Genomic DNA, 18,364 nt, shown 5'->3' on the forward strand with positions numbered 1-18,364 from the left:
GTGGCCAAAGATTTGGCTGGATTATAAACGAATCTTTATGCATAAACTTTTCAATTTGCACTAAGGTGCACTCGTAACGAAATAGCCAATGAACCGTTTTACCAGTAGGTGGCAGCAAACTCAATACATTCTCCCTTGTCTGCTGGAATTTGATGGACATGAGCAAGTATCATTCATAACAGTCGATACAAACAAAGCCGTAGCCTACATCTTGAATGAAGACTGTAATCCAACACATACAGAAGGTTTTGTGACCCGTGACGACGTCTTTAGGTCGATGTATATTAACAAGAGCACATAAGTGGTTGATTTGGAAAACGCGGACGTGCAGAAATGATACGCACACAAAAGGGTTGAGTGAGTTTTATTTGGGGTAGGTCAGGACAAGGGGGGAGGAGGGGGGGTGCGTGCGTGCGTGCGTGCGCACGGCGTGGACAGACAGACAGACAGTCAGACACATACATAGCCAGCAAGCCAGCCAGCAGCACTCCTCCCGTGTCACGGCGCAGACTGCACACCTCTCCCGACCAATAATGTGAGCAAAACATCAGTCTGGATCAGATGTTTAAAAACTCCTCGTCGCTTCTTTTCGGACTCTACACACACGCACGCGCGCGCGCACACGCACGCACGCACTCCCTGCAGAACTCCATCCATCCATCCAGCAGGCAGGCAGGCAGGCAGGCAGGCTCTCCGGTCCGGTGTGACATGCGGCAATGTCCCGTGCAGGAATATGCCCACGCGTGAACTCCCGCGGAGTTTGGGGGATTTTGCTGGCGCTCTTATTTGCGTCGAGCGCTCTTGAGGTGGGCGCGTACAGCTGTCATGAGGTGAGGGCCGCCTTCCAGGTGAGGCAGGTCGGCCCCCTGCATCGAGTCCCGGAGACACCTGGCACAGGTGAGATACCTCTCGGTCCTCAGCAGTGTGGCATGGCTGATCTGGGGGGCTTTATTATTATTTTTAAAAAGTAAACTTCTTTTATTGAATTGAAAAAAAAAAGTATTATTTGAAGAAAAAAACTTTTTTTCATTCTAAAATATGTGGTACCATGCAATAATTGAATGCTATTGTTATTGGTGTGATTTGCTGACAACGTGAAATAAAATAGGAGGCAGCACATTTTCAATAAACTTATTTTACATGATACCAAAAATGTATTTAAAAATATCAAATCAAAAGAAACTGACTTTCTACCATCTTCTAATTTTCAACTTATTTTTATTTGAAATTAGTGCGAGATCTTGTCACACTGAAATGTATCTACAATAAAAAGGATCATATTCATCAATTTATTTGTAATACAAGAAAAATGCGATATGTTGTCGTGGTACATTCTCCTGCTTGGTATACAGGCAGCATGGGCCCCATTCCTACTCAGTGATGGTGTGAATGGTTCTTCATCCATGTCATTCTGGGCTGTATTCTGTCTTTCCCTTAAAGTCAACTGGAATAGGCTCCAGCAATGTCTCAATATTTCCTCATTGAAATATTAATAATAATTCAATGGTATAATAATAATTCAATGGTAATGCCCTGAAAGAACCCCCACAAATAAATAAATGAAAAGTGCGTACTTTTTAATAAGGAAAATTTGCACTTTGTGTTTTAAAAATGAAACAAAATGTAAAGAACTGAAAAGTATGTGCATGATTTAATGCTGCATGGCAGTTAACAGTGCTGCTGTTTCTGTTGTGCCTGCCTTAGCAGTACAACAGTCATGCAGGCACAGAACAATGCTCCTACTGATGGAACTCTGTAAGATGCTGTGATAATCGTCATTTTTCCAGGAGGATAACGAATATATGCCGAGAAGTATATCTATCTCCATGTGCTGCTTCACCATTTGTGAAATCAAATAGCAATTGCTTCTAAAACCACACCTGCCAAGCATACGGTAGTCAAAATTCTGAACGATGGCTCGCATCTCAAAACTCAATGAACACTGTATTATTTGGGACGTTCCCAGCGCTTGGAAACATGACGGTCAATGTTTTGGACATACTTTGTGAAGTGTGGCGTTTGGTTTTGAGGACAGTGATGTAACTAACTGCAAATCAGTGACGATAGTACACGTTTCAGAATTTGAGTTTCTCACGTATTGGATAGGATATCTAGAAAATGAGTTAGGTTCTGACTGTGCATCTGAACAAACCAAAAAACCCGGCCTTTTGGTTTCCTTTATCACATTGCGGTTTGTGTTTTTCCTCTTTCGGCCAAAGACGAGAGTTTTTTGATGATGATCAACTCCAAAGCCATTTTGAGAGGGTTCAACTCGTTTTTCTGCGACTTAACATCGTCAGACCTCCTAACATATGTTCCATTGACGCGGCTAGCAGCTTTGCGCTCCTGTCGGTGCTTTGCGGTTTTGCCCTTTAAATGTGCAGATGCCATATGGAAGTGAAGCTGGCCAAACATCCCACCCTCTCCGAGTATGAAGCCGGACATTGGAGCGGAGCAATTGATAGCCGCGGCGGAAAGCGCATCCAAACCATCTGATATTTGTTTGTTAAGCTGTTTGTTGTCACCAGGAGCAACAAGAGGCTAAGCGTTTCATTTACAAGCAGTAGTTGCGTGCTCACAGAAAGCAGACCTCGGAATTCAGCTTAGCATGACACGCTAAAGCAGCAGGGCGAGATGCATTCGTAGCACATTTGTGTGAGCTAAATGGCAGTGTGTGACAGTCTCTCACCGCAGCTGCTTTTCCACAATTGATTTCATCAATAATTGTCGTTCTTGTCCAAATCAGGTTTTCAGTCCATCTAAAATCACATGTCCCAAAACGTTTGGATGGAATCACCAATGACCCTAACCCTTGACCCTCCGAGTGATATCTGAAAAGAAGCACTTCTTATGTTTCGAGGCTTGTCTGTTATCTGCTCCTGCGATACAGCTGACCAAACAGGGCATTTTGGGCTTCTTGTTTTGCTTTTTATTTACACTCGCCTTTAGAGCAGGTTGTTTTGGGTCAGACGCGCTCATGTCTTCAAAGTGGTTACCAGCGGTGGGGATGTTTGACTGGGACATTTGCTGTGTGTGTTTGTGTGTGTTTGTGTATACAGAGTTGTGCTACAGCGCGTCGCTTTTTACAGATCAAATGCCAACAAAAGCAACGGTCGAAATTTGAAGTGGCAACATTTCAACTCCTTTCACAGTGTGATGTTTGTGTCAGCATACAGTGCTGCGTTTCATTCATGTGCGGTGAACACATTTTTCATGAAACGTGCCAGGAGGAGTTGCGGCAACGGGGAACATCAGACACTGCTAACTGGAAATGGTCATGTTTCAAAAAAAAAAAAAAAAAAAGCAGATTTGCACTGCGAACGTGTGCATTTTGTGTTGTTAATGGATATTCAAGGCGTGCGTATATGAGGTAAAGGTCAATTGGGTACGATTTGATATTGTAAATACTGATAACAGTATCCATTTGTCAACGTGGCTACAATAATGCAGATGTCCCATTAGCAAAAAAAAAAAAAAAAAGAATATGCGTGTTTTTCCACAGGGCAGCAACCATTTTCCGTGTTTGTTTTGTGAAATGAATTTTCTCAACATTTTTTGTCTGCTTTTCAAATTTGTTGCTCAGTCAGTGAGACCAAAGACGATCGCTGACGTGAATTGCTTACGCTGAAATTTCTCAAGAGATATATTGCGTGCTGCTTCTGCGCTGTGATACGCAGCCAAACGCCACATAGTGAGATTAGCTCATAAAATCTTATGGAAGGCGGGCGGGCGGGCGGGCGGGCAGGCAGCCACGCGGGCAGCCACGCGGGCAGCCACGCAGGCAGCCACGCAGGCAGCCAGGCAGCCAGGCAGGCAGCCAGGCAGCCAGGCAGGCAGCCAGGCAGCCAGGCAGCCAGGCAGGCAGGCAGGCAGGCAGGCAGGCAGGCAGGCAGGCAGGCAGGCAGGCAGGCAGGCAGGCAGGCAGGCAGGCAGGCAGGCAGCCACGCGGGCAGCCACGCGGGCAGCCACGCAGGCAGCCAGGCAGCCAGGCAGGCAGCCAGGCAGCCAGGCAGGCAGCCAGGCAGCCAGGCAGCCAGGCAGGCAGGCAGGCAGGCAGAAGCTCAGCAGTGCTGTTCAGACTGCGACGCTGGAGTTGGCTTCTTGGGTAACATCCTCACACCCCATCGACTCCTTTTATAGCTCCGTTCAAACGCCCTCGTCAAGCGGGGCTTATCCCATGATGCGGAAACATGTCTTTTTAGTCTTTTAGTCGTTACGAGGTGAAGGCAAATGCGCTGCATCATGCCACGTCATTAACAGCAAGGGAATGGAAATGCTGTGTGTTATCGCTACATCCTTAACCAGTTAGAGCATCCAAAGTTTTGACTAAACTCAACATGGCCTTTGATTGGCTGTCCATTCCCTATTCGGATTCCCCTTTTAACACGGCCTTTCTTGCTGAGAGAGCAAACACACGGAACGGTGGACACGTCCTCCTCCACATCGACACAAATGGTTGCGCACGTGTGTTTTCTCGGCATTCCCAGCAGAGCGTGCTCGTAATGAGGACCCTTCAAAAGACGTGAGCAAAGTAGCAAAGCTCAAGATGTCGTCGGCAACGTCGCAATCGCCTCAGAGGTTCTTTGTCTGTCGCAGCGGCCTTACCGGCCAGTCCGAAGCTGATTACCTCGTCTGAGTCTGGCGCTCCCTCCCTCCCTCCCTCCCTTATTGGATTTCAGTCCACGGCAATCTTTTGATTGGCAATTGTTGGTCAACGGCATTCTTCAACACTCGATGGTGTCCATATCTGTCAGCCTATCAGCCTCCAGCTTTGGCCTCTTAGCGCTCTCTGTCTTTGCCACGGCTTTTGGACCCGCGTGCCAGACCCTGACAGGTCTCGGCTAGCAAAACACCAGCGCTTGCTTTTAAGGTTGTCCAAAAAATGCAGGTATGCCGCAAAGACTCCTTTGAGGTGTGTTTGCAGTTGGCATGGTCCAGCCCAAGCCCCGCCCATCTGTGAAAGCATGTGTATCCTGTATGCTTACTGGATCAGACAAGTTCAAAGGAGTTTCCGGAGGCTGAAGAACCCTTAATTGCTTGTTTTCTTACAATGTTTTTCTTGTTCTGATGTAAAATATCAAACTAACAGTGTCAGGAAAACTTGACCGTGCTCTTGATCTGCGTGTAACCATACTAAAGAGATGTGACGGCCCGCGTGTCGTTTTTTAATTGCTTGGAGAAAAGAAAAAAACCCAGCCTCTCAGCAGTATTCACGGGGCTACTGCGACACGGTGTATTGCACATGGCGTGTGAGCAAGCGGCGCAATTCTAGTTGTGACTTGTGCACTGAACTGTCGCTGAAGGGATTGTTGCTAACAAGCCCAGCAGACCCCTGAGCCGTAGCTTTAATATGGTAAATTACTCCCGAGGTATTTGTCACCTGAGGATGATTAAAGGAATTAGGATTCCGACTTAAGTCTTAAGCGTGTGAACGGTTTAGCCAGGCAGAATCAATTCAGAGGCCACAAATGACAAAGAAGCCGTAGTCTACGCTTCAATCTGTCGAGGGAAAAAATAAAATAAAAAAGTCGATTTCTCCGTGCCGTTTTAGGCGAAACTGAACAGACAATTGTTTTTAAAAGCAGATTTTAACTTTGTTTTTAATTTGCGTTGGGGCGCTTTGTGAATCCTTTTTTTTTTTTTTTTTTTCCCCCATGCCCATGCATGGAAAATGTACTACGTACGTAGCTTTGTTGAAATCGCCTCCCCTCTGGGAAATTGAATCAAGTCGTCGATGTCAACCGTTTGTTTGCCCTTGCTTGACCCGTTAGCTGAAGAAGAGTTATGAGACCAGATCAGTTTGCTGACGGCCATATGGCATCCATTGATGGGAAGCTTTTCACCTGCTATCTCAAGACAACCCATTGAATTTGGAGACGCCGCAGAAACCTAATCCAATCGTCAGTTGATTGGCCAGGCTTTTAATCAGATGCTTTCACCCTGCCAAAGCGCCGGATAAATGACATCTGATCTGCTTCTTGAATTTGACTAACTCTATTGCTGCTGAATTCCCGCCAAAGCTGAACAGTAGCCATCAGACCTAAGTTTGGAGGGTGCCGTGACTGACTCTCGAACCTTATTGCAGTTCCGTTCCACACATTCGAAAGATTCAGCGGCAGTTCCAAAAAAAAGTGAGCAGGCAGGTATGTCGTATATTTGTGACACAGTCAGACCATCCCCGACCGCTGCGGTGGCTTTAAGAGCCAAAAGGCTTTCTGCATATCACTTACTCCATCCAACGAGTCGCCCGGGACAGCGAGGTCGGCCTGGATTACTGAGAGTCCCCCGCATATTCATTTCATATCAGAGAGATCATACGCTAACACCAAGGAAAATGAGAGCACGGTGAGCTCACGATGGGCATGTAGCGAAAGAAGCCGTCAATTAGTATATTTACGCATTCGTTGCCTTGTAGCGGCGGCTTGGCAGGCAGTCAGTCAGGACTTGGTTACAAAGATATCGCAATGTGTCACAGCATATTGATTGTAACAACCCAGAGTTGACATCATGGCATGGCCAAGATGCGCTTTCCAACATTTAGAATGGGATGAGCTAATGAGTCGGAGTAGAAGAGCCAGGGTTCACTCGTCCGGTTCTCAGATGGGAACAAATGGAGCCTCGTCAAGTCATTAAGAGACACCCGTTGGGCCTCGCGAGGATATGCCAGGCAAATGGAAGCGAGGGGGCAGAAAGGGAAAGAGGGATTGAGAATGCAACCCTATTGTGTTTCATGGAGGGATTTGGTCGCTGAGGCGCTGCTCTTGCGGTCTGTCCTAAGGCCATACTTTAGGCTCTGGTTACAACACCTGCCTTCCAGCCCCCCCCCCCCCCCCCCCCTTTCGTTATCATATCAGGCTACCGCATGACGAGGCTCTCAGAGTGCATACGGGCTCGGGCAGGGAAACAAGTGGGAAAAGACTATTTGTTTCAATAGACCCACCCGGCTCATTGTGAGCACTTGAAATGATGTCATGGCTGTGTTTCTGATGATGCGAAGCAGGTGACGCTGGCAGGACAGGACGGGACGGGACAGGACAGGACGGGACGGGACAGGGTGGCGGCCTCGTTTTCAGCTGATGTAATAGTCTGATTGAGCTGTTTATTGGATCATGGTTAGGTCATTGCCTTCATGTGGTCGTTGCCAATGATGCTATAACGGGCAACGTCTGGCTTGTTTCAAACCATGATTACGCTTTGCCTCTTTGTAAAAGACACGCAAGGCTTGTTTTGGTCCAATGGCAAATTGCACTTAACGACGACAACAACAACAACAACACCACCACATGAAGATATTTATATATTCAGCGGGGAATGTAAATGTAGCAGGAAATGTAGTTGAATACTTGGTCTACTTTCTCACCCACCCTCCCATGGTGTGTCTCCCAGCAGAGTTATGGGCTGTTTATCTGTGTGCATACTCGGGCCACTATACAAACACGCACATACTCGGTCGGGCTCCACTCTGCACAATCATATGAGGTATACACAAATCTGTAGTCCCCCCGGAAGCGACGGGACCACGTAGGATTTGGACTTCTGCTCCTGGAGGTTTATTATTAGCCGTGGCAAGTATCAGCGGCTCTTTTTCAAACCTATTCTTATTGCATTATAGCGTCGACTGGAAACTCTAGCCTTGCCAATGGAACTGAGTTTTAGAGACAATGCAAGTGGCACTTTTTTCTTTCGGCTTGTGCCAATCTGTGGATCTTCCAGTCTTGTCGATTGTGCCATATTGGGAGCCCATAACCCCAAGATCTTCTGCCTTTCTCTCCTAGATGTGGATCTCTTGGTCTGCAAGCACCAGGGTCCTTCTTGCTGCACCCGCAAGATGGAGGAAAGCTACCAGTTGGCAGTGAAGCGGGAAACCCTCCACAACATTTACTTGTACAGTTACGAGCTGAAGCACCTGATCGCTGGCCATTCGGATGCCTTCCAGGGTAAGTACAAAGACGACAAATCAGATGTGTGTGTGTGTGTTCCTGGATGGATTTAAATGGACTTGATTTTGAAGTACATGTTTGGTTTATCCAGCACATTCTGTTCTTGCTTCTGCTGCTTGATTGACATTCTGCTAAAATGCTCCAGGGCTCAGCTGACCACAATGCTAAAGCGGCGGCATCTAAATTGGAACATTTCCTCACCAAAAGCTCTCCCACATTGTCTGAGTGATGCACGCAATGTTTTCTGGTGTGTTTTCTGCATCTTATAGTTAGAGCATTGTCGGAAGCTTGCAATTACTCCAAGACAATAAGCTGTGTAGACATAGGCCATGTTTTACCCCGTAATGAATGAGCGGACGCCACTGATCTTACTCTCAAAAACAGAAAGGAATATGTCAGAAGTAACATTGCTGTCATGGAAATGAAAGCGTCTCATTTTGTTGGGATTACGGTGCAGTCGAACTTGTTCTCTCAGAGGTCACACAGTGCTGCTGCAGTTGGGCCTCTCCTCAGTTCCAAGCAGAAAAGTGTTTCTGGTATTTGCCCTTCATCATCATTAAGCTCCTTCACGTCTTACCTCATGTCTGAGCTCGTCTGGCCGAACGAAGATGGAGTAGCTCCGCGTGGCCCGCAAAGGCTAAGATGGAAAAATAACAATGGGATATTAGCAGATACAGTGGGGTGGGTATATGTACATATGAAAACGATGACATCACAGGTGGTCGGTCCACTCGCAAAGCCTTCTAAGGACAGTCCGTCTCTGCGCTGTCTGTGTGTCTGCTCTTCGAGTGGAACGTAGCACACCGATGAACAATCGTACGGTTGAGCAATTGTTAGGGTGTCCGTCTGTTAGTGTCAACCTCTATATCATAAGGACAGCAGTTTCTACAAATGCAATCACTTTAAGCAAAAGTTCATTTGAAAGTAAATATACTGATAAAGTACACGCACGCTCATTTAGTCACAACTCATCTTGGATGCATATTGTGTTTCCATGATATTTTCCATTGGCAAAGTTTTGTTTTGTGTTGTGTTTTTTTTTAACCACAGTTTGAATACAATGCAATGTCTATTGCTCTCATGCTCACTGAAGTGCATTGAAGAAAGTGGCCGTTAGATGAAAAATGTTGCGCATGTCAGCGTGTGTATGTTTGTATTGGCCTAGCCTTGTTTGGACACTGCGAAAGGCCCTACTGTGCTTTGTCATGAGTGGGAGTTGTCATGTCATGACTCTACAAACACATACCACATTTATAAATGCTAAGGGACTTTCTTCCCATTCAGATAGCATATGAAAGAAAGTTTCACGTTTCTCAACCAGACACAAAACCGAGAATCCTGATATCAGCTCACCACAGCTTCCCGGGTGGTTCCATCTGTTTATGTTACCCCCCCCGCCCCCACCCTTTAAAATCCACTATAACAATAACCACATGCTTTTTTATCCTTTTCAACTTTCTTGAAGCGCACACATAGATACGCCCAGGCTAGCGCCTCTGGTCTCCTCTCAGCCCCTTCATGTCAACAAACACGCCTTCCTAATCCACTTTTCAGGAGAAGAAATAAGTTGACGGTCGTGTTGTGGGGAGGGGGGGAGGGAGGGAGGGAGGGAGGGAAGGAAGGAAGGAAGGAAGGAAGGAAGGAAGGAAGGAAGGAAGGAAGGAAGGAAGGAAGGAAGGAAGGAAGGAAGGAAGGAAGGAAGGAAGGAAGGTGTCAACCGCAGTGCAAAATTTGAGCTGGGCAGGCTTAGAGTTGCCATCATGAGCTTTGTCTTGTCAACCTTTTTCAAAATGTATTCTGAATGGAAGAAGGAGATGATTGTCATGCAGTGGTGGTCATACTAGGTTCAAGCATAGTATTAGCCAAGTTGTCCTCACAGCACTTGACAGATGCTTTTAAAGAAATGAATTCTGCTGGCTTTGATTGATAGTTCTCTATTATCAATGAAAGTGGGTCCCGTTTAAAACTATAGGTGCCCTTCAGTGACGAGACGAAAAGCGACAGAGGGGAGAGAGGGGAGAGCCTGTGTGTGTGTGCGTGCGTGCGTGTGTGTGTGCAAGTGTGTGTGAGAGAGAGAGAGACACTATGGCAAGGACGGCGCATTTTCTCACTCAGGCGACATAATTAGCTGATCCTTATCTCATCAGCCAGGAACTCTCCAGGCTGTGTGTCCTGGGAGACATTGCTGGCAAGAGTGCAAGAGACAAAAAGTTAGTGAAGCAGGAAGTCCAGTCACAGGGGATATTTTTGGAGTTTTGCTTAATAAGAGACCTAAAGGAGAGGTCGCTAGTTGGCTCTTGAAAAGGTTGAAGCTCCTTGAATACTCTCCCATTAGTTGCTGGGGTGACATGTCGATGAAATACCAAAAGTCCCTTTTACAACCTTCTGGGATACATATAGTCCTCTTTTTTTGATTTGATCATCCTGTCCCGCTATCATTTCCCAGCCTCTCTGGCGCTCTCTGGCTTTCTGTCAATGTCCGCTTGTATTTTTCTTTGCAGATGTTTTGACCGGCAGAGGTATTGCTCTAGAGGCCGACGCTTGGTCACAGGAGGACAGCGCGCCGCACCATGAGCTCATGCTCAAATTAGGGAGGATATCCGGAATCCATCTTTACACGTCTCATTGAATCACTCAGGGCGGGGAAGAAAAGCGTTTATGGACCTAATAGAGGAACGAATACATTGCGTATCGCAGGGTGAATGTGCTCGTGTCCCAGTCGTGTTTGTGTTGTAGCTACGCCTCCGTGGTCCCCTGAGTAGACATGACGCATCACAACAGGATGACTTTGCAGGGTTCCGGCCTGCTGCTGCTGCTGCTGCTGCTGCTGCTGCTGCTGCTGCTGCGGCGGCTGCGAGAAAAGCGGGGGGGGAAGGAAAAAGTAGAGGAGGTGAAGCGAGCTTAAAAGACCTGTGGAGTCATACAGTCACACCGTCGCCAACTGTTGCTAATGGCTTTTCATACGCCTCTATCACCTAATAAAGACGTGTGAGAAGCCCTTCAAAAATCAGGACAAAGTGGGAGGAGGGAAAAAAATTGGCCTATTAGAGCCGGGATGGTAAATTGGACATTTATCGCGTATGGCTTTTAGAACTAAACCCACTGTAGTTTTTGCATGCACAATATAGTACATACAATACAAATACAACGGTGCATTGAGTTATGTGTGAGCCGACTTAAGAGCTGTCCTTTGGGAGAGTTTTCTTATTTCGAGATGCTAGCAAATATGGTGGGAGTAAACTCAACTCACAACTTCACAACAAGCCACCGTTTGACAGAAAGAGGAGCATTCTTTAAAAATGAGGCTTCAAGTTGTTTGATGCAGCTGAAGTTTACTGGCATATATTCTTTATCCTCTCTGATAGATGACTAATCTTACTGCAGTTTACTGAGTCACCTGCAGTAGTCAATCTGCGTCTATTATTGTGCCTCCAGTGGCCAATCTTGCACAAGTTGTGCATGACCGGTATTTGCAAGGCCTTGCGCTCCCTTTTGTCCATCTGAGCACCGACTGCTCCGTCTGCACGGCTTCTTAACGAGATCGGGCGCCACGCCAACAGCTTTCTTCTTCAGCTTGCACGCTGAAAGAGACTGGCGTTATCCACCAAGCATGCACGCAATACAATGAAGCCATAAAAGCATCAATCTTCAGCCATCTTCCTCTCCGCAAATATCTCATGGTTTTTATTGTCTCTTTCATCCTTCTTCAGCTCCTCGGTTCGCGTCATTGGACTTTCAAATGCCTCGATTAACGAGACGTCTGCGACTCGCTGCAGGCATCCCGAAAATCAAGTCAAACTGGAAGGAAAATGTGCCATTTTTACTGCGAGCAAACATCATCTTTTCTTTCTGGGAAATATGTCATTGTTCTTTATCTTGCCACAGCACACACATGCGCTGTAAACAAGAGCTGTGACAGTCTGACAGTTAGCCCATCAAGACCACAAATGCAAGGTCCAGGATGTTTATTGGTTTTCGATTGGGGTCACTTCTCCCTCCCTGACCAGATCTCTGCTTGTCTGGCTTTTGAGATTTCTCCATTCTGCTGAATGGTCCAGATTGGATTTTTTTTCTTCTCCCCTCTGTGTTCCGTCCGACACAGAAGGAGGAGGCTCATTTGTTAAGCTCTGAGATATGCAGTAGTTTTGCATGTGTGTGTGTGTGTATGACTACATAATCATTCCCTTCTGCTTGGAATGCTCCAACAGCAACTTGACTGGTTTGTGAAAGAAGCCAAAAACTTGTGAGAACTGATGTTGGACTTGAACAAATTGGTCGGAGAATCCATGGAGTTGTGGCAAGCGGAAGGGAATGAGGAGCTCGACTCATGCTGTCTTTTCAGCAGTCCCAAAGTTGGCTGCTTTCCATCCATCACTTGGTCACTTGCTCACCCAGTCAACAGCCAGCCATTCAAGTCCACTCACTTTGCATTTTACAGGCCAGATTGGACACTCTTCTGCTCCCACACTGTTTTCCTCCTCGCTCGCCCGCCCGCCCGCCCGCCCGCCAGCCCGCCCGCCCGCCAGCCCGCCTCTGTGGCTCCTTGCAAACCATTAAGGAGTCTGTCTGTCCATGCGTCCGTCCGTCCCCATGGTGGCCTTTATTCACTCATCCTCCAGTCATTCCTCTATTGCGTTCCAAAGGAGGAAGTCAAATTCATGTGAGAAATGCAGACGGGGGGGGAAACATTTTGATTTGTCGCTTTAGATAAGGTCTCGGTTATTGGATTTGATTTTGCTTTGACTAAAAAAAAAAAGTCTTCGAATATAGAAGCCAGTTAATCCAATTTTATATATTTTTCTTTAAGCATTTTTTGGTAGTGGCCAGCGTACCCATAATTGACCCCTTTGTGAGCGGGCTTCTCGATGAAGTTGAAAAATGAAAACGGGAGCCACACCTGCTTCGATGGTTTGAACATTCTTCATTATCCCCTTTCATCTCCGAGTCCTTTCACACTGGTCTGTTTTGTGTTAATCTTCTGCCAGTGGAAATATTTCCCCCACTTTGTATCTGGAGGCAAATTTCGCCTTAACAACCCGTCTGTTTATCACAACACGTGCATTGATGGTTTTCTTCTGTGTCGGGAGAAAATGCCGCCCATCGATTGGATTCGTGTTGCAATGACTCACTTGTAAGATGATAAACCACTGGCAGCTGTTTGGATTTTGCATGGAATCTAATGTCATAAATCACTTGCTTGGATGGATAGTTTGTCTTTTTCTGCAGCATGAAATCATGCAGCAAGTTATCGTGGCGGTGGATTACAATCTTTCAAAAATGTCGGTGTGACATCTAAAGGTGGTTAAGCTAGTTGCGTCAGACTGAAGACGGACGGCTTCTTCAGGTTACTCCTCATGGGCATGTGCACAAGTGTCAGCTGCTCTCAGCTACATGAAATCACATTTTCATTTGAAAGAATTACGTTTTGCAATGCAGTACACGAAGCAGCGTTTTGTTCCTTCATTTCTATTGTCTTGGGATTCAAGTCTTTTGTGTCCTTGCTTTATGCCCTAAAGCTCCCGGCGCCTGAGAGAGGCGACTGATGACCTTTCTTTGCTTTATGTCCTAAAGCTCCTGACGCCAAAGAGAGACCATTGACGACCTTTGAGTTTGGTTGCTACTAAAGCTTTGCAACGGTATTTAAGAGTGACGTCACTTTGACTGTTCACATTGAGGATAACTGTCTAGCGGGACAATAGAAAAATCTTCTTTTGCTTCATTGTTATTGATTTGGTACACTATTGGATCTTGTTTGTCTATCTATGCCAGTGGCGTATAGTGACAGGCATAGCGATGACGCGCACGAGATGACAAGTTCATATTTTGAGTCAATTTGTAATTGTCTCAAAGGTTGGAGAACCGAAACTTTTATATTATACATCGAGACAAATCTCGGAATAGGCTAAGTGACAACAGGGCTTCCAGATTGCTCAGTGTGTGTTTTCATTCCATCGCATTGGTCACCGTGTGCGACACGTGCCGCACCTTATCGTTGTATCAGCAACGTCATTGTGATTTATACGGCAATAAAGTTGAGAGAAACCAGGGGTCACAGTCGACCCCTGGCCTTTCTAATGCTTGAGCAGGGGTGCTGTCGGTATGAGGAATTTGAACATGCCCCGGGCCAGGCCGGGCCGGGCCGGTCCGGGCCGGGCTCCCTCCTCAGCCCCACCGTCTCCTCAGCCAGCGTCCTTCTCTCGTCTGCTCGTTGACCGGCCTTCGATGATGTTTCCGCTGTCTGGCCCGTGCAGATAGCAATGATGCTCCCTCAGATGCCCCCTCCCCCATTGCATTACAGCAGTGTACCCTGAATATGCCCTGGCATTTGTGGAATTGTTTATCTTTGGTGGGTTGAATTTTTCATTACAATAATACTGATGGGGAGAGATTCTCACAACTTTAGGTCATCTTTCACTTACGCTTCCAGTCTTGATAAAAAGTGAATAGGCATTTGCCATTGAATTGGTCCGTTTTTAAAGGAAGCCACGTTTGTCTCACCGGTTACACAAACATGGCCGACATATCTGACGTCGGACGAATGAGTCACCCTCCTGCTTTTAGACCGTAAACGTTGTGCTTGGCTGCGCAAGATTCAACAGACTGATTCTTTATCTTATAAATAGTTTATTAGCATTAAACGCTTTGCCGGCTCTCGGTCGAAACCTAAGCCGTGCGGTGCCGGGTGAGAGATGTTTCTCTGTACTGTGTTTTTTGCTAATTAAAACGGGCCCATGTAATCCACACACATGTCACTATGCCGCATATGTGCGCGGTGACCTGTCTGAAAGCAAAGCCGGCGACGGGGATTAAGATGCGTTTTCCTGAGAAGATGCGAGGCGATGACCAATTGCGGCTGTTTGCCAAGACGGGAATGACTCGGAGCAGCAGCGTTAATGGGTGTCTCCTACCTCCTTATCGCATTGTGCGCGGGCACGTGTAATCCTATCCACGCACATCACCGATTTGATTTAAAAATACAGAAGCACGTGCTGAAAACCTGCGCCGCTTGTTATATTGGGGCCTTGTGAAAAACTCATTCGGGCTGCTCCATGTTCAAGCCACAATGTGAAGTGACGGAATTATCATCACGTTGCAATGGTTTGCAATTGAATTCCTTCAATTCCTCCATTTGGAGTTTGTTAGCCCGATTGTCAGATATTTTCAATCCAGCAAGCAGACTGGTACCCTTGCTTCTGCTCTTCTTTTCTTCTGTTACGACACTTTTCCGGTGGTCTGGCTCCCTCATGGCACCACGCTGTCTCTCACAGGTCAGTCTTGGTTTTACGACACACATCTGCTTTGAGAAAAGGCTCGCGGTTTTCGGTGGCGATATCGTTATTTATACAACAGTTTTCTGAGCGAGCAAATCATTCCTTTACTGATGCTATATAGTACGACAGCAGATTTAAACGTGACATTTGGCTACACTCGACCTCACACGAATGGGAACCATTATCATCAACGGCCGGCCCGTGGTTAGCAAACATGACTACAGGTTGTCAGACAGAAGCAGATTTTTGGCCGACAGGATAGCACAGCTAACCAGGGAAGGCGCGGTTGTCACTTAACATTTACGGATGACATTAACTAAATAACGTTGTCATGTAATGCGACTCGACATGAAGTCATCTAATCAACCAGTTTGCTCTTGGAAAGTGGAAGAGGAAAGCAAACTTCATTTGTCTCATTTTTTTCAATCAATGTCGATGACGATGATGCTTTGGCAAGTCAGCATCTCCGAGCTCCACGGCTAACGTCATCGCTATTTGTGTTGGCAGAGCCAAATAACTGATCCAATAGCAAATAAGTCATCATTTGTTGTGACTTGTAATTAATAGATGGGACTTTTTAGAAATGCCAAAGAACTCTTGTATAAAGCAATATCAGCTGTAATTCGCTTTGGTCATTTTGTGAGTACACAACATCGGGACAGCATTTTTCTGGTGTTACTTTTTAAAAATGAGTTGAGATGTGTAAAATTAGGATGTGTGTACCCTGCTTTAAATGCCGTATACACTTCATATTGAACCGTCATCTGCACTTTACGAAATGTCTTTTTAAGCAGCATCAAGGGATTCATAACTGTGCTTGTTTTGTTCTGTGTTGCTTCTTTTAAGTTGTTCCCAACACTTGTTTTATTTTGTTTTGGTTTTGTTTTCATTTCCATTCTCCTCCGGAGAATTGATTTGTTGATTCTGAGTAGCGTCGTGTCGTGTCTGTTTTTTTGTTTTGTTTTAAAGTTGAAGTTGAAGGTTAACATCTCTCATAAGTCTCCAATGAGCTAGCCATTACGTGCTAGTTGCCAAGTGGCTAACTGCCATATGCTTGTCACTTGTGATCAAAAGGTAAAACGTTATGCAAGTGTGTAATGTTTTCAATGTTTACATTAGTGGTAAAAGTCATAATTACAGCAATAATCTCATTTAGGGTAACTTCTATTTTGCTTAGCCCTTAAAAAGATCCAAATTGGAAAGAAACTGCAGTTTCAGGTTCCAACTGTCGGAATACAAAACTTGCTAACACACTTCTATCCATGGTAACACTTTGATTTAAAACAGATACCAAGATCAAGAGCCGCCTTGCTCGCGCTTTGCTGAGCAATAACTAAGAAAAAAATGAAAAGGCAAATATGAATGATCACATTCATTAGTTACAGATTTCTATTCGTTTTCAACCAAAGGGCATTTTCCACTCACAAAACACAAATCCCATCCACATCTCAAGCTGAATTTTCCCTCTAGTTACTGTTCATTTGTTATCTCCCAACTCTATGCTTGGATTCCTTTCTACGCACGTGTCATCTCTGAAAGTCAATACGGAAACTTGCACGCTGCATGACTGACGGGATTCATTTAGGTGAACTGAATTCAGATGGCGGAGAATAGTCCATTCGCTTCAGGGAATGCTATTCTTTACGCAGTATAATCAGGCTGTGCGAGCCCTGCCTGGCTGCCAGTGCCTGCCTGCGTGGCTGCCTGCCTGCGTGGCTGCCTGCCTGCGTGGCTGCCTGCGTGGCTGCCTGCGTGGCTGCCTGCGTGGCTGCCTGCGTGGCTGCCTGCGTGGCTGCCTGCGTGGCTGCCTGCGTGGCTGCCTGCCTGCGTGGCTGCCTGCCTGCGTGGCTGCCTGCCTGCGTGGCTGCCTGCCTGCGTGGCTGCCTGCCTGCGTGGCTGCCTGCCTGCCTGCGTGGCTGCCTGCCTGCCTGCGTGGCTGGCTGCCTGCCTGCGTGGCTGGCTGCCTGCCTGCGTGGCTGGCTGCCTGCCTGCGTGGCTGGCTGCCTGCCTGCGTGGCTGCCTGCCTGCCTGCGTGGCTGCCTGCCTGCCTGCGTGGCTGCCTGCCTGCCTGCGTGGCTGCCTGCCTGCCTGCGTGGCTGCCTGCCTGCCTGCGTGGCTGCCTGCCTGCCTGCGTGGCTGCCTGCCTGCCTGCGTGGCTGCCTGCCTGCCTGCGTGGCTGCCTGCCTGCCTGCGTGGCTGCCTGCCTGCCTGCGTGGCTGCCTGCCTGCCTGCGTGGCTGCCTGCCTGCCTGCGTGGCTGCCTGCCTGCCTGCGTGGCTGCCTGCCTGCCTGCGTGGCTGTGTCAGTGCAGGCTAGGCTGTCTGGTGCCGCATGTCTGTGCTGGGTTTTGGCAAGCGCACTGAAGCCGTGGCTCCCTCACGCTCTAACAATACTGCTCAGTTCCACTCACACATGCTTACACTCATCTTTCACAATACTGAAATGCCTCAGAAGAGCACTGTGTTGCAAAGCGAGGTAACACTATACTTCTGGCTTGAGTCAGACAAGTGCCATTTTTACTTTTTACTTTGATATTGTAGAGAGAGCCTCTCCTTAATGATAGTATAGCGCTCGGTGCCATGCAGAATGTGAAGGGAAGTTGCCTTTTTATGATGAAAACTTAGGAGTTGTCACCGGGTCGCCCCGCTGAACGTTTTCCAAAGCCATACACTTTTTGGGATCCTTCCTGCAAAGTTATCCTGGAAAGTATGAAGCTCTGAAGCTGGTATTCTTTGGCCCTATTTCAAAACACTGAGAGCAGCTTCCTAATGGGAGAATGTGACAGAGTAATGATGCTCAGCCCCTGCAGTGTGTGAGGTGAGCTCAAAAGTGGATTCAGGCTCTGTGGTGGAGAGTTGAGTCTTCAAAGCTGCCTTTCTTGAAAGGTTTCTTGTGTTTTGTTCTCACTCAGAGTGCAGAGCAACCCACAGCAATTGTTTGATTTATCACAGTTGAGGCGGCGGTGGCGGCGCTGAGTCAGCATGAGCGTGGGAGAGCGTTTGATAAAGAACAGAGAAAAGCTGAACATGATTTATCAAGAGATTCGGTGTTTCCTTTCACCCTGGATTGTATTCACAAAGGTGGACGTTTGTCAGGTCCATATTCAGAGGACGTTGGAAGAAACGGAAGCGGGAAGATAGAGAAGTGCGCCGAC

At 47.0% G+C, this 18,364-nt stretch overlaps 1 protein-coding gene across 2 annotated transcripts in view; it reads left to right on the forward strand.

Annotated features, from left to right (window-relative positions):
• The first annotated feature begins 439 nt into the window (after positions 1-439).
• The window catches only part of LOC119137049 (glypican-5-like), a 63,311-nt gene continuing 45,386 nt past the window's right edge, over positions 440-18,364 (forward strand). Inside the window, exons 1-2 of one of the 2 annotated variants that reach the window (XM_037276030.1) lie at positions 440-897; positions 7,776-7,937. In XM_037276030.1, the coding sequence (XP_037131925.1) occupies positions 717-897; positions 7,776-7,937 (343 nt within the window). In that variant the 5' untranslated portion in view covers positions 440-716. The remainder of the gene's footprint in view (positions 898-7,775; positions 7,938-18,364) is intronic. The other variant, XM_037276031.1, reaches the window with a different exon arrangement.

The sequence above is a fragment of the Syngnathus acus genome, chromosome 17, assembly GCF_901709675.1.
Source record: "Syngnathus acus chromosome 17, fSynAcu1.2, whole genome shotgun sequence".
NCBI classification, from domain to species: Eukaryota; Metazoa; Chordata; class Actinopteri; order Syngnathiformes; family Syngnathidae; genus Syngnathus; species Syngnathus acus.